Below are 14546 nucleotides of genomic sequence, written 5' to 3' on the forward strand. Positions count from 1 at the left end.
AGGCTGGCTTCGAACCTGTGCAATCCTCCTGTCTCCACCTCCCAAGGGCAGGGATTACAAGTGTGTGCCACCACGCCCAGCTTATTCTTTATTTTAAAACAGGGTCTCTTGCCGGGCATGACAACTTAGTGAGACCCTGTTTCCAAATAAAGTGTAAAATAGGTCTGGGAGTATAGCCCGGAGGTAGAAAGCCCTGGGTTCCACCCCCAGTCTCTCTCTCACACACACACACACACACACACACACACACACACACACACAACGGAACTTAACTATGCCTTGTATAGATGCAGTTGGTTTTTATTTGTTCCTTTGTTTGTTTGTTTGGTGGTGCTGGGGGTGGAGCCCAGGGGCTTTCTACCTCCGGGCTATACTCCCAGACCTATTTTCTATTTTATTTGGAAACAGGGTCTCACTAAGAAGCTGAGAGCCTCACTACGTAGCTGAGGCTGGCTTCGAACCTGTGCGATCCTCCTGTCTCAGCTCCCAATGCAGCTGGTTTTTAACAACTGAAGCAAAGCGCACTGAGAGCGGGAGGCTCGAGGCCTACAGGGGAACTCACCTCGTATTTGTCTGTCAACAACTCTCATTTCCTTTCTTATCTTCAATGACCACTCATTGACCTGGAAAAATTTTAGATAAGCAATTTTAAGAAAGCCAACGCCAATCTTAGCCTAGCCAGGCGTGGTGACACAGGCTTGTAATCTCAGTACTTGCAAAGCTGAGGCAGGAAGATCGCACAGGTTCAAAGCCAGCTTCAGCAACTTAGTGAGACTCTCAACAACCTAGTGAGACCCTGTTTCCAAATTAAAAATTATATATGTCTGAGGGTGTATCCCAAGGTAAAAGGTCCATCCTTGGTACCACAAATAAATAAAAGAATTGAAATAGGGTGGGGGTGTATCTTAGAGGCAAAACCCCCTCCTGCATCAAAAAAAAGAAAGCCAATGCTCTTAACTAAAATTGAAGAATCTTTGCATTAATTTATATTTATTCCAGACACACACAAAAAATAAAGCCTTTTTTTTTTTTTTTTTTTTTGGTGGTACTGGAGGTGGAACTCAGAGGCCTTCTACCTCTGGGCTATATTGCTGAGAGCCTCACTAAGTAGCGGAGGCTGGCTTTGAACCTGTGCGATCCCCGTCTCCGCCTCCTACGCGCGGAGATTACAAGCATGCGCCACCACGCCTGGCTAATAAAGCCATTTTCAAAGAAAGCCGGTTAGGCCAGGGTTGGTGGCACACACATTTGGGAGGCTGAGACCAGAGGATCACAGATGGCCTCGGCTACTTAGTGAGGCCTTTTGCAACTTAGTGAGACCCTGTTTCAAAAATTTAAAAAACTGGGCCGGGTGTGGTGGCACACGCTTGTAACCCCCACGCTTGGGAGGCAGAGACAGGAGGATCACGCAGGTTCGAAGCCAGACGCGTGCACTGGCTTAGGAGACCCTGTTTCCAAATAAAAATGTAAAAATAGGTGTGGGAGTGTAGCCCGGAGGTAGAAGGGCTTCCAGAACCCCAGTACCACCAAAAAAAAAAAAAAAAATTTTAACTGAAACAAATAGGGCTGGGGGTGTATGATGCCTCCGAGTTCCATGCCCAGTACCGCAAAAATATAAAAGAGAAAACAAGCCAGCCGGTTAGGGCTAGATTCTCCCTCCACCGCCAACACTTTATCCACGGGCACAGGCGTTCCAAGCTTTTCAAAGGTTCTTAGCTAAAGGCAGGTAGTAAGAAGCACTTTAGGGGCCCCGGGGAGCATGGTACCCTACAGGTACACAAAGATTTTTCAAGAGGTATGTAGGCAAAAATAGTTTTACAGCATCAGAAGATTTTCAGCTTTTATACATTTCAAAACTACTGTACACTAGCCGGGCATGACTGCATGCCTTTAATCCCAGTACTTGGAGCACAGATTTGGAGACAGCCTCAGCAAGCAGTGAGACTCATCTACCTAGCAAGACCCTGTCCCTAAAGAAAACAGGACAGGAGTGTAGCTGGAAGGACAATGCCCCTGGGTTCAATCCCCAGCAACACACACACCCCTACTCTACAGCTGGGCATGGTGGCCCACACCTGTAATCCCAGTATTTGGGAGACTGAGACAGGAGGAGACCAACTTCAGCAATAAGCGAGGCCTTCAGCAACTTATCAAGACCTTGTTTCAAAATAAAAACAAAATTGGGCCGAGGGTATAGCTCAGGTACAACTCAGAGTGCCTGGGGGTTCAATCCTCATTACCACACACACACAAAAACAGTAAAACTACTCCACCTGGGTCACAAGCCACCCTTTCCTTCTCTCCTTTAACTAGACAGTTCCCACCCACATCTTTTACTACCGTGATGTTTTCCCTCATCGGGTAAAAACCTCCAAAGCACTAAACATCAAGCCAACAGGACCGGGAAAATAAAAAAATTGAGAATCATGTTAGGCCTAGAGACGTAGCTCAGTGGTAAAGCGCTTGCCTAGCATGGAGGAGGCCCTGGGTTCGATCCCCAGCACAGCAAAAACAAACAAAAAACAGTATCCAACCAACACAAAATGCAGGGTAGATGTTGAGAAGTAGAAAATCACTTGAATGATTACCAAATTCTGAGAGAGTGTGTGTGTGTGGCGGGGGGGTGCTGGGTATAGAACCCAGGGGCATTCTACCTCCAAGCTACACCCCCCCTAGTTCTTATATTTATTTTGAAACAGGGTCTCACTGAGTTGCAGAGGGCCTCACTAAGTAGCCGAGGCTGGCCGCGAACCACGATCCTCTGGTCTCGGCCTCCCGAGTGCTGGGATGACAAGCGTGCACCCTCACGCCGGCTCCTCATGGAGGAAATTTCACACTAAATCTTTGTGTGCTACAGCATCTGACTCAGGCGAGGCTGAAAGAACCAGGGACAGCGCCGACACAATTCCTCCCGCTGCCCTCTCCTCTGAGCCCTGCGTGGTGGCGCACGCCTGCAAACCCTGTACCTGGGAGGCTGAGACAGGACGGTTTCGAAGCCAGCTCAGCCACTCAGTGCAGCTCGCATCCATGCAGCAAGACCCTGTTTCCAAATTTAAAAAAAAATAGGGCTGGGGTGTAACTCAGAAGTAGAATGCCCCTGGGTTCAATCCCCAACACCGCACACACAGAAAGCTTTAGTTGGTAAAGGCTCTTTATAATAATAAAATATCTCCACCAATTTGAAACAATGCCCAGCTTACAAGGATGGAACTGCCCTGCAGGCGTACTTAATCCCATCCTAGCACGCGCCACTCAAACACTTATCTAGCGCCACCTTCACGCTGATGCTCAGAGCTCTGGGCACCACCTGTAATATATCTTACCGTGGTCTACAGGGGACCGTGTTCAACAGCCATCACGGGGTGGCATGGCCGCACTGGCCCCTGCCTACCCAGTGCCAAGACCAGGGCCCACAAGCCCACGCGTGCCAGCCCCCAGCAGTAACACACTACGACCGGGAGAATCGGAGGTTCAAAGCCAGTCCCAGCAACCTAGTGATGCTCTCAGCAATTTAGTGAGACCCTGTTTCCAAATAAAAAATAAAATCTCAGAGGTAGAATGCCTGAGTTCAATCCCCAGTACCAAAATAAATAAGTGTGGTGTGGTGGTGCATGCCTGTTATCTCAGTACCTGGAAGACTGAGATAGGAGGGTCACAGGTTTGAGACCAGCTTCAGCAATTTAAGGACACTCTCAGCAAGAGCTTGTTTTCAAACACACAAGGTCTGGGTGTGTAGCTCAGAGGTAGCATGCCCCTGGTTCAATCCCTAGCACCAAAAAAATAAAAACCCAAACCCCCACCAAACCAACATTACTTCTCCTCATATCCAGAGGTGGCTTCAATACTTTGCAAATCGGCTCTACAGAGAAAAAAAAGCATTTCCCAAACCCAAGGATCGTACTGCATACCTATAACCCCCAGTACATGGAAGGATGAGACAGGGGAATCTCAGGTTTGAGGGCAGCCTCAGCAAGCAGTGAGACGCTCATCAACCTAGCAAGTCCCTATTTCAAAAAAGAGAAGCCGGGCGTGGTGGCGCACGTTTGTCATCCCAGCATTCGGGAGGCTGAGACAGGAGGACTGCAGTTCACGGCCAGCCTCGGCTACTTAGTGAGGGCCTTTGCAACTCAGTGAGACCCTGTTTCAAAATAAAGAATAAAAACCAGGGCTGGGGGGTGTCGCTCAGAGGTAGAAAGCCCCCCGGTTCAATCTAGAGTATCGCCAAAAAAAATAAAAAATAAAAATAAGTCTTGGGTAAGGACAGTACAGGTTAAGCTCTCCCGATAGCACACCATGGGCGATGTGAGCCCTCTCACCTGAGCTCCTGTGAGGTTTCTGTGCTAGCCAAGCCATCCTTGTTCTTAAAGTGATTCTGCTACTCTGCCTTGCCTCCATCTGCACAGTGCCCTCTGAGAGGAGGCACAAATGGAATGGTAGTTAGGAGTACAGGCCTCGGAATGAAACTTACGAGGTTACAACTGCTGGTTCTGTTATGGTTTGGGATGTCACCATGAGTGCCTGTTCTTAGCTAGTTTAGAAAAAATAGCGACAACCACTGCACGCTTAAGCAAAGTTTTTATTACAGGCAGAAAGGGGAGGTGGCGGGAGCGCTGAAACCACGCCAGAGAAGAATGCGGCAGGTCTCAAAAGTGAGCGCTGGCGCCCTGGAGCTCGCAGGTCTAGGAACTGGCCCTCGTCCCTCCTGCCTACCCGCAGGCCAACAGTCGTCCTTTCCCAACTCGCGGGTGCTGCCCCTGGTTAGCTGTGCCGCACCTTTCCTGTTAGCCTTAGTTCGGCTCACAGGGACAGAGCGTCTGACACCAATGGTGTGCAGCTCAGTCAGCGGGGAGCCCCTGACAGGTCTCTTTGTTCTTTGTCTATTTTTTATTTTGGGGCGGGTCTGGGGCATTTGACCTCCAAGCACACCCCCTGCCCTATTTTTTAATCTTTATTTTGTGTGTGTGTGTGTGTGTGTGTGTGTGTGTGTGTGGTACTGGGGATGGAACCCTTCTACCTCCAGGTTACACTCCCAGACCTATTTTTGTATTTTATTTGAAAACAGGGTCTCTTAAGCTGGCTTTGAACCTGTGCAATCCTCCTGTCTCCACCTCCCAAGTATGGGGATTACAAGCGTGTGCCACTAGGTTCGGCTTAAACTTTATTTTGAAACAGGGTCCATTAAGTTGCGGAGAGCCTAAGTAGCTGAGGCTGTCTGCGAACCGCAATCCTCTGTTCTCAGCCTCTTGAATGCTGGGATTACAAGCTGTGCTTTGTCTATTTTTTATTCTTAAAGTCTAAAGCTTGTATTGTCCACCTGTGTTCTAAGTTATCAGCATCCCCTTATCTCTATCTGCTAGAAGTTACTAGATTAAAAGCTTGTTTTAGCCGGGCGTGGTGGCGCACGCTTGTAATCCCCGCGCTTGGGAGGCAGAGACAGGAGGATCGCGCAGGTTCGAAGCCAGCCACGCGCGCTGGCTTAGGAGACCCTGTTTCCAAAATGAAAATGTAAAAATAGGTCTGGGAGTGTAGCCCGGAGGTAGAAGGGCTTCCAGGAACCCCAGTACCACCAAAAAAAAAAAAAAAAACTTGTTTTACAATAAAGAAAAGAAAGACACAGGAATATAGCCTTTTAAAGTATGGTGGTTTTAGGGCTATAACTATTTTGTGTTATAATACTGAGTTAATACAGCTTGCTATTCCATCTTTTAACTTTAAACTTTTGTGAGGGCCTGCATAATTCTTTTCTAAGTACAGGTGTCTGTGAATTCAGCACTGAGTGTTCAGCCAGGCTATACGCCAACTTTTCGCTGGCCAAAGCCAACCTTGACCAGGGCTCTTAGCTGACGGCTTAGAGACTGAGAATTTTACTGTTCTGCCTCGGTAGGAAGGCTTGTTCTTGTTAGCAATTCATACTTCCCTTATTAGCAATCAATACAAGCTCAATCCCCATCAGCTGTGTAATTTACAAACTACATAACCTGGGGCAAATTACTCTCTTCCTCAGCTCCACACCTATAAAGTGAAGATAATAGTACTTACCTAATAAGGCTGATATTCCCACAGGGCGCCTGACATCATGCCTGCTTGAGCTAGTAGTGGTAGAGAGCGCTCCAGTACAGACAAAGGTGGGTGCTGTCCAGTGTACATACTTAATCAATCACTAGAGATCTTACCAGAATTCAAACTGGATTCCATAGGTCTGGGGTAAGGCCAGAGGATTTTTTTTTTTTTTTTTTGGCAGTACTGGGGATGAAACCCAGGGACATTCTACCTCCGAGCTCCACCTCTATTTCCCTATTTTTTATTCTTTATTTTGAAACAGGGTCGCTCTAAGTCGCAGAGGGCCTCATATAAGTAGCTGAGGCTGGCCGGGAACCCGCGATCCACCTGTCTCAGCCTCCCAAGCTGGATTACCAGCTGCGCCATCACCACGCCCGGCGGGGCCACCGAGTTGTGAAAGCCTCCAGGTGACGGTGACGGTGATGGTGATGGTCCTGGAGGAGCAAGGCCACAGCAACTGTAGAGGCGGCCCTCACTACCACTGCTAGTAAACTCCACACCGTCTCCTCTTGGATTACTCTGCGGTCGCACAGTCTAATCAACAGACCAGAAGAACGAGGCGGGAGAAGTCACTTGAGCCACGGGCCGGGAGGTGGCGCGGGCTGGGTGTGGAGGCGCCTTCCCCGCCCGGCTCCACGGCGGCCGCTCGGGGACGGGGCTGGGGCCGCGGGCCGGGCCCGGGGACAGGTGCGCGGCCAGGCCGGGGAGAGGAGGCCGGGCCCGCGGCTCGGGCTCCGGGCGGGTTGGCCTCCGGCGGGGCGGCCATCCCGGGGAAGGGTTCCGCGGCCCGGGCGGCGTGCCGACTCGGGGCCGGAGCGGGGCTCCCGGGCCGGCCGGGGCCGCGGCTGCCCCCGTCGCGCTCCGCACTCCCCGCGGGCGGCGTCCCGGGAACGGCCCGGAGGGGAGCCCGGGGCCGGCGGCCGCCCAGCCCGCGCCCCCGCCCGCCCGCCCGCCCGCCCGCCGCGCCTTACCAGCTCCTTGGGCGGCTTCTCCTGAGTTTTCCCAAATAGCCCCATCATGAACGTAACTGCCTGGCCCCTTCCGGCTTTCCGGTCCCCGGCCGGGGCAGGTCCCGGCAGCCGCCTGGGCGGGGCCGCAGCGGGACGCTGGTCTGGGCGGCGCGCGTGCGCGGAGGGGCGGGGCCGCGCGTCACTGGGGGCGGGGCCGCAGCGGGACGCTGGTCTGGGCGGCGCGCGTGCGCGGAGGGGCGGGGCCGCGCGTCACTCTGGGGGCGGGGCCGCAGCGGGACGCTGGTCTGGGCGGCGCGCGTGCGCGGAGGGGCGGGGCCGCGCGTCACTGGGGGCGGGGCCGCAGCGGGACGCTGGTCTGGGCGGCGCGCGTGCGCGGAGGGGCGGGGCCGCGCGTCACTCTGGGGGCGGGGCCGCGCGTGCGCAGTGCGCGCCGGAGCAAAGCGGGCTTTGGGAATGCCGGGTGTCGGTGGTTCTCCCTTCTTCCCGAGAGGGAGATAGAGAGAGAGAGGAGAGAGAGAGAAAGAAAATCGAAGTATTGAAGCCAGGGGATTACTCCCAACCCTATTTTATTTTTGAGCAGGGACTGACCTCACAGGTTGCTTGGGGTCTCGCTAAGTTGCTGAAGCCGGCCTCGAACCTGCGACCCTCTGTCTCGGCCTCCCAAGTACCGGGATTACAGGCGTGCGCCACCACACGCAGGTAAGATGTGAACTCCTGACTGCGCCCGCACACGCGTGTATTGAGTCACTGGGAGCGGACCGCCCCGCACGGCCCGTCTGCCCGCCCACCGCGTCCAGACCGCCCGCAGTCGCGGTGTCCACACCGCCCGCAGTCGCGGTGTCCACACTGCGGCCCTCCTTACGCCCCCGTCGCAGCACTTGCTGAGCCCACGTCGTCTCCAGCGTGGCCCTCCCTACCTGTTTGTCTGTGTGTGTCGTTGTACACCCGACACTGATGGTGACTTTATGAGATTCTCAAAGGAATCCGACTATGAGGAATAGGCGCGCCTTCTTCCCCGGGAGTGATTGGTGGTTGCGGTCTCTGCCTCACTCTCCGTAGTAAAGGGACCCCTCCTATATCGCCTCAGCCCCATGCTCCTGTCTCTCAGGGGAGGCTGAAACAGGATCACAGGTTCGAGGACAGCCTCCGCAAGTTGTAAGAATCTCAATTAAGACCTTGTTTCAAAAATAAAAATAAGCCGGACGTGGTGGCACACGCTTGTCATCCCCGCGCTTGGGAGGCGGAGGCAGGAGGATTGTGCAGGTTCGAAGCCAGCCGCGCTGGCTTTACGAGACCCTGTTTCCAAATAAAAATATAAAATAGGTCTGGAAGTGTAGCCCAGAGGTAGAAGGGTTCCATCCCCAGTACCACCAAAAAAAAATAATAATAATTAAAAAAATAAAAATAAGCCTGGCATAGAGGCGCATCCTTATAATCCCAGCATTCGGGAGGCTGAAACAGGAGGATCGTGGTTCGTGGACCACCTCAGCTACTACTTAGTGAGGCCCTCTGCAACTCAGTGAGACCCTGTTTCAAAATAAAGAATAAAAAATAGGGCTGGGGGTGTAGCTGGGAGGTAGAATGCCAAAAATAAATAAATAAATAAATACAAGCCAAAAAACATTTTTCAAGTAGGAGAATATTGGACTGCTATTTAGTCAACAGTACTGATCAGATGCCTACTATGTGCCAGGATTTCTGTAGGCTTTAGTAACTGAACAAAACCGGAAGGCTGAGACAGGAGGATCACAGTTCACAGCCAGCCTCAGCTACTTAGGCCCTCCGCAACTTAGACCCTGTTTCAAAATAAAGAATAAAAAATAGGGCAGAGGGTGTAGCTCGGAGGTAGAATGCCCCTGGGTTCCATCCCCAGACACACACACACACACACACACACACACACACACACACACACAAATAACTGAACAAAAAGAGCCTGTACAATCTGGTTAGGACAGGTATTTGGGTGGGGTTACTGGGGATTGAACCCAGGGACATTCTAACTCTGAGCTATGCCCCCAGCCCTTTTTATCTTGTATTTTGAGACAGGGTCTTGCTCAGTTTCTGAGGCTGGCCTGGAACCTGAGATCCTCCAGTCTCGAGGCAGCTGAAAGCAAAGGATGAGAAGGAGGAAGGGCCGGGGACAGATAAGCCCTTCAAGGACACACCCTGACAACCCACATCTCCAGCTAGACCCCATCTCCTAAACTTTCCACCACCACCTGGGAGCACCAACCTTGGGGACACGCATGAGCCTTTGGGGACACTCCAGAAGAGCCACGGCTGAAAGTACAAACGTGCAGGGTTGAGATCATTTCCCAGAATCTTCACTCTAAGATGTGGTGAGCCAGGCGTGATAATCAGGGGAAGTGGGTGATCCCAGCCGCGAGGCTGAGACAGGAGGATCTGGGTTTGCAGCCAGCCTCAGCAATTTATTGAGATCCCCAGCAACTTAGTGAGACCCTGTTTCCAAATGAAAAATAAAATTGGGCTGGCGGAGCCGGGCGTGGTGGCGCACGCTTGTAATCCCCGCGCTTGGGAGGCGGAGACAGTAGGATCGCGCGGGTTCAAAGCCAGCCGCGCTGGCTTAAGAGACCCTGTCTCAGAAATATAAAATAGGTTCGGGAGTGTAGCCCGGAGGTAGAAGGGTTTCCAGGAACCCCAGTACCACCACCAAAAAACTAAAATAGGGCTGGCGGTATAACTCAAGAGGTGGAATGCCCCTGGGTTCAACCCCCAGTTCCAAAAAGAGAACACGGTAGTCAGTGCCTCTCCCCTGAGCAGGGGATGCTACACACCTGAGGCCTGAAATCTGGGCTACAGAGAGGCAAAGTGTGTTCCTAGCAAAAGAAACAGCAGGTGCCAAAGAGCCCACACCGTCTGCGTTTGGACCCTAACGCTGCAGCGTTCTAATGTTGGTCCTGGAGGGCGGAGGATGTAGAAGGATTTAGGGTTGGGCCGGATGCGGTGGCGCACGCTTGTAATCCCAGCATTTGGGAGGCTGAGACAGGAGGATCGTGGTTAGAGGACAGCCTCAGCTACTACTTAGTGAAGTCCTTTGCAACTCAGTGAGACCCTATTTCAAAAATAAAGATAAAATATAGGGCTGGGGGTGTAGCTCGGAGGTAAAATGCCCCTGGGTTCCATCCCCAGTTCCTCAAAAAGAAAGAAAAAGGAATACAGGGTTGGGCTCACGGTCTCACCTCAGTGCAGAACCCCCAGGTCCTGACAGCCCTATGAACGGATCAGGGCCGGGCTCACAGACACCTGCGCACCTGTCAGAGCCCGGCGCCGCGCGGCCTCCCTCCCCAGCTGTGCTCAGGACGTAGCTGGCCCTGGTTTTGTTTTTCTCTTGGCACCGGAGGTTGAACCAGGGACTTCTACCCCTAATATACATCCTTTTTATCTTTCCTTTTGAAACAGGGTTGCTGAGGGCCTTACTGAGTCAGTGAGGCCGGCCTCAAAACTGTGCTCCTCCTATCTCAGCCTCCCAAGTCCTGGGATTCAGGCGCGGGCTACTACCTGGCCATTGGCCTCCCTTCCCTGTCGTGCGGTCCCCCCGCCCGCAAAGCCTGCTCTCGTCTGAGGGGCGGGAAGAGCTAAGTGAGGAGGTGTTGGAACCCAGCTCCTGCCAAACCCAGCAGGTGTTTAACAGGATCACATCCCGGCCATCTGTTCACAGAGACAAGGAGGCACAGCCGTGCTCAGATGTACGTTCTCTTCACAATCCCTGAAAAATATTACAAATAAATGTGTATCCACTTGAGAGGCCTCAATGCTCGTGTTTTACATCCTTCTCTGAATTTGAAATGAAAACTAGAAATAAAAACGAGAACTGTTCCTCCTCCACCGGCCAGCTGGTTCTTGGGTCTCTCTGTGGTACCCAGAGCTTCCAGGCTCGCGCTGTCCCGTTTGCCAGGTAGATTCCTAAGTGAAATGCCCTGGGTTAGAAAACCAGAACCCAATTCCCGGCAGGAATGTCTGCAGAATCAAACGAGACCTGCTCCGTTCTATATAGCAGGCCAGGCATGGCATGCACGGCTGAGACAGGAGGGTCGCAGGTTCGAAACCAGCCTCAGCAAATCGGTGAGACCTTGTTTCCAAATAAAAAATAAACGAGGGCTGGAGGTGTAGCCTGAAGGCAGAATGCGCCTGAGCTCAGTACCCAGTACCACACACAACAGACCCGCGACTCCTCCTGTTGAATTTTTATTCTGTCGGGCGTGGTGGCGCGCACTTGTAAGCTCAGCACTTGGGAGGCTGAGACCGAAGGATCACATAGGTTCAGAGCCAGCCTCAGCTGCTTAGCGAGGCCCTCTGCAACTTAGTGGGACCATTTCAAAGTAAAGAATAAAAAATAGGGCTGGGGGTGGAACTCAGAGGTAGGATGCCCCTGGGTTCAGTCCCCAGTACAAAAGAAATAAAAAGTAAAACACTAGAGTTTGTCGACTTGAGTATTTCCTTCAATTCCCCACCCCTGGGAGGGTGTGGAGAAACCATCATTTGCTGTGTTCATTCAGGGATGAGCTGAGCTCCGAGCCTGGAGCCTCCGGCACGCCGTCCGGCCTGCGGTGTGCTCAGCGCGTGCCTGCCTTCCAAGCGCGTCCATCCGCCTCAAGCCACCTGTGGATCGTCACACTGCTCCCCCATAAAGGAGCTCGTTCCCAACAGAAGCATGCAGGGTTCGCATTGTTTCTTGGTATTGGGAACTGAACCACGGACATTCTGCTTCTGAACTACACCCTAGCCCTTTATTTATTGTGGTCCTGGGGGTGGAACCCAGGGGCCTTCTACCTCTGAGCTACACCCCCAGCCCTATTTCTGATTATTTTGAAACAGGGTCTCACTGAGTTGCAAAGGACCTCACTAAGTAGCTGAGGCTGCCTGTGAACCACGATCCTCCTGTCTTCAGCCTCCCAATGCTGGGATTACAAGCGTGCGCCACCACGTCTGGCTACAGTGGACTTTTAAAATCCTTAACGGGGCATGGTGGTGCATGCTTGTAATCCCAGCATTCAGGAGGCTGAGACAGAAAGATCGGGACAGCCTCAGCTAATACTTAGTGAGGCCCTTTGCAACTCAGTGTGACCCTGTTTCAAAATAAAGAAAAAAAAATAGGACTGGGAGTATAGCTCAGAGGTAGAATGCCACTAGGTTCCATCGCCAGTACTGCAAAAAAAAAAAAAAAAAAAAAAGCCTTAATTACCAGGGTGTGGAGGTACACACTTGTAATCCCAGTACTTGGAAGGCTGAAACAGGAGGATCACAGGTTCAAGGCCAGCCTCAGCTACTTCAGTGAGACCCTGTTTCAAAATAAAGAATAAAAAATAGGGCTGGGGTGTAGCTCAAGGTAGAATGGCCCTGGGTTCCATCCTCCGTACTGTAAAAAAAAAAAAAGAGTAACTATGGGGCTGCGGGTATAGCTTAGTGGCACAGCACGTGCCTGGCACAAGTAAAGTCCTGGTTCCATCTCTAATAGAGCAAAACAGAAAGATTGCTATAAAGAAGAAAGGAAAGCCGGGCGTGGTGGCGCTCGCTTGTAATCCCCGTGCTTGGGAGGCTGAGACAGGAGGATCGCACGGGTTCGAAGCCAGTCTCAGCTACTGAGTGACGCTCTCAGCAACTTAGTGAGACCCTGTTTCCAAATAAAATGTAAAAAAAAAAAAAAAAAAAAAGGTCTGGGAGTATAGCCCGGAGGTAGAAAGCCTCTGGGTTCCACCTCCAGTACCACCAAAATAAAAAATAAAAAAAATAGAAGGAATGCAGCTGGGCGTGGTGGCGCAAGCTTGTCATCCCAGCACTCGGGAAACTGAGGCAGGAGGATCGCGGTTCGCAGACAGCCTCAGCTACTCAGTGAGGCCCTCGGCAACTCAGTGAGACCCGATTTTAAAATAAATTTTAAAAAATAGGGCAGGGGCTGTAGCTCGGAGGTCAAATGGCCCTGGGTTTCATCCCCAGACCCGCAAAAAAAAAAAAAAAAAAAAAAAAGAAAGGAAACTAAACTCACATATGAACCTTCTCTGAGTTCACCATAAAACAAAAACATAAAGATATAAGAATATTTTGGGAGAAATTATAAAGCATGAACTATTTCTTAGATATTGTTGATGCTAAAGTTCTTAGGAGCGCTGGGCATGGTGGCCCTGTAATCTGAGTACTCAGGAGGCCGGGACAGGAGGGTCACAGGTTCAAGGCCAGTCAGCAACTTAGCAAGACCCTCGGCAAGTTGGACCCTGTTTCAAAATAAAAGATAAAATGGGGCTGGGGTGTAGCTCAGGGGTAGACTGCCCTGGGTTCCATCCCCAGCACTACAAACAAGACAAAAATTCTTGGAGTGAAACGGTGTGCTGGCTGGCTGGGTAAGGAGACAGCCTTGTTCCTAGGAGGTCTGTGGTGATAGGTTCAGGAGAAAAGCATAGTGATAACTCAAATTTATTTTCAAAAGGATCAGCAAACTAAAAAGATGAAGGAAAATAGACATAGGAGGCCGGGCGTGGTGGCACACCTGTAATCCCAGCATGTGTGTGGCTGGGACTGGAAGGTCGTGAGTAGCAAGGCCCTTCTCAACTCAGTGAGGGCCCGTTTCAAAAACACTAGAGCCGGGCGTGGTGGCGCACGCTTGTGATCCCAGCATTCGGGAGGCTGAGACTGGAGGATCGCGGTTCGCGGACAGCCTCAGCTACGTAGGCCCTCTGCAACTCGGTGAGACCCGGTTTCAAAATAAAGAATAAAAAATAGGGCAGGGGGTGTAGCTCGGAGGTACAATGCCCCTTGGTTCTATCCCCAGTGCCGCAAAACACACACACACACACGGAGAACTAACATAACAAATTTAATAAAATGTGAAAATAGTGTGTAAAATAGAAAGAAATTAATGGTTTTTTCTACTATGGTTCCAACTTTTCCCTAGTTTTGAAATTTTAAAAAAAATTAGCTGGGCAGGTGGCACGCACCAATAATCCCAGTACCTGGGTGGCTGAGACAGCAGGATCCTAGGTTCAAGACCAGCCTCAGCAACCAAGTGACACTCTCAGCAACCTAGAGAGACCCTGTTTCAAAACAAAAAATAAAAAAGGGTGAGGTGTGGAGCTGGGAGGTAAGATGCCCTGGGATCGATGCCTAGTACCAAAAAGAAAAGTTTAAGTTAGGCATGATGGGGCGCGCGTGTCACCAGCAACCTAGAAGACCCTGTTTCAAAACAAAAGAGTCAAAGGGCTGAGGATGTAGCTTATAGGTGATATGTCCAAAAAAAGGAGAAAAGAATGTTCCCGCCTAGTGTAATGGACGCGTGGCTCGTAGGTGACGGCTGATTCCACCTAGATGAATGTAAGTACTAATAATTACTTAGTACTTCTTTCCGTTTTCCCTCCACAGGAGTAAAGCATCGCATTACTCACCTGGAAAATGACAAACTGGTGAAACAGCTACGGAAATCGGCTGCCGTATCAAAGACAGTTCAACACGGGAAGGCCTGTGCCGTCTGGTTTTAAAATAATTTATTTCACGGGTCTATTT

At 51.3% G+C, this 14546-nt stretch overlaps 1 protein-coding gene across 2 annotated transcripts in view; it reads right to left on the reverse strand.

Annotated features, from left to right (window-relative positions):
* Window positions 1-14546, reverse strand: part of LOC308273908 (charged multivesicular body protein 3) — a gene marked incomplete at both ends in the record, with an annotated part of 40171 nt that overhangs the window by 5720 nt on the left and 19905 nt on the right. Inside the window, 2 exons of one of the 2 annotated variants that reach the window (XM_080711315.1) lie at window positions 563-623; window positions 7032-7101. In XM_080711315.1, the coding sequence (XP_080567441.1) occupies window positions 563-623; window positions 7032-7079 (109 nt within the window). Of the gene's footprint in view, window positions 1-562; window positions 624-7031; window positions 7102-14546 lie in introns of those variants that run through there. The other variant, XM_080711316.1, reaches the window with a different exon arrangement.

This window comes from Muscardinus avellanarius, assembly GCF_963383645.1.
Source record: "Muscardinus avellanarius genome assembly, chromosome: 15".
Taxonomy (NCBI): Eukaryota; Metazoa; Chordata; class Mammalia; order Rodentia; family Gliridae; genus Muscardinus; species Muscardinus avellanarius.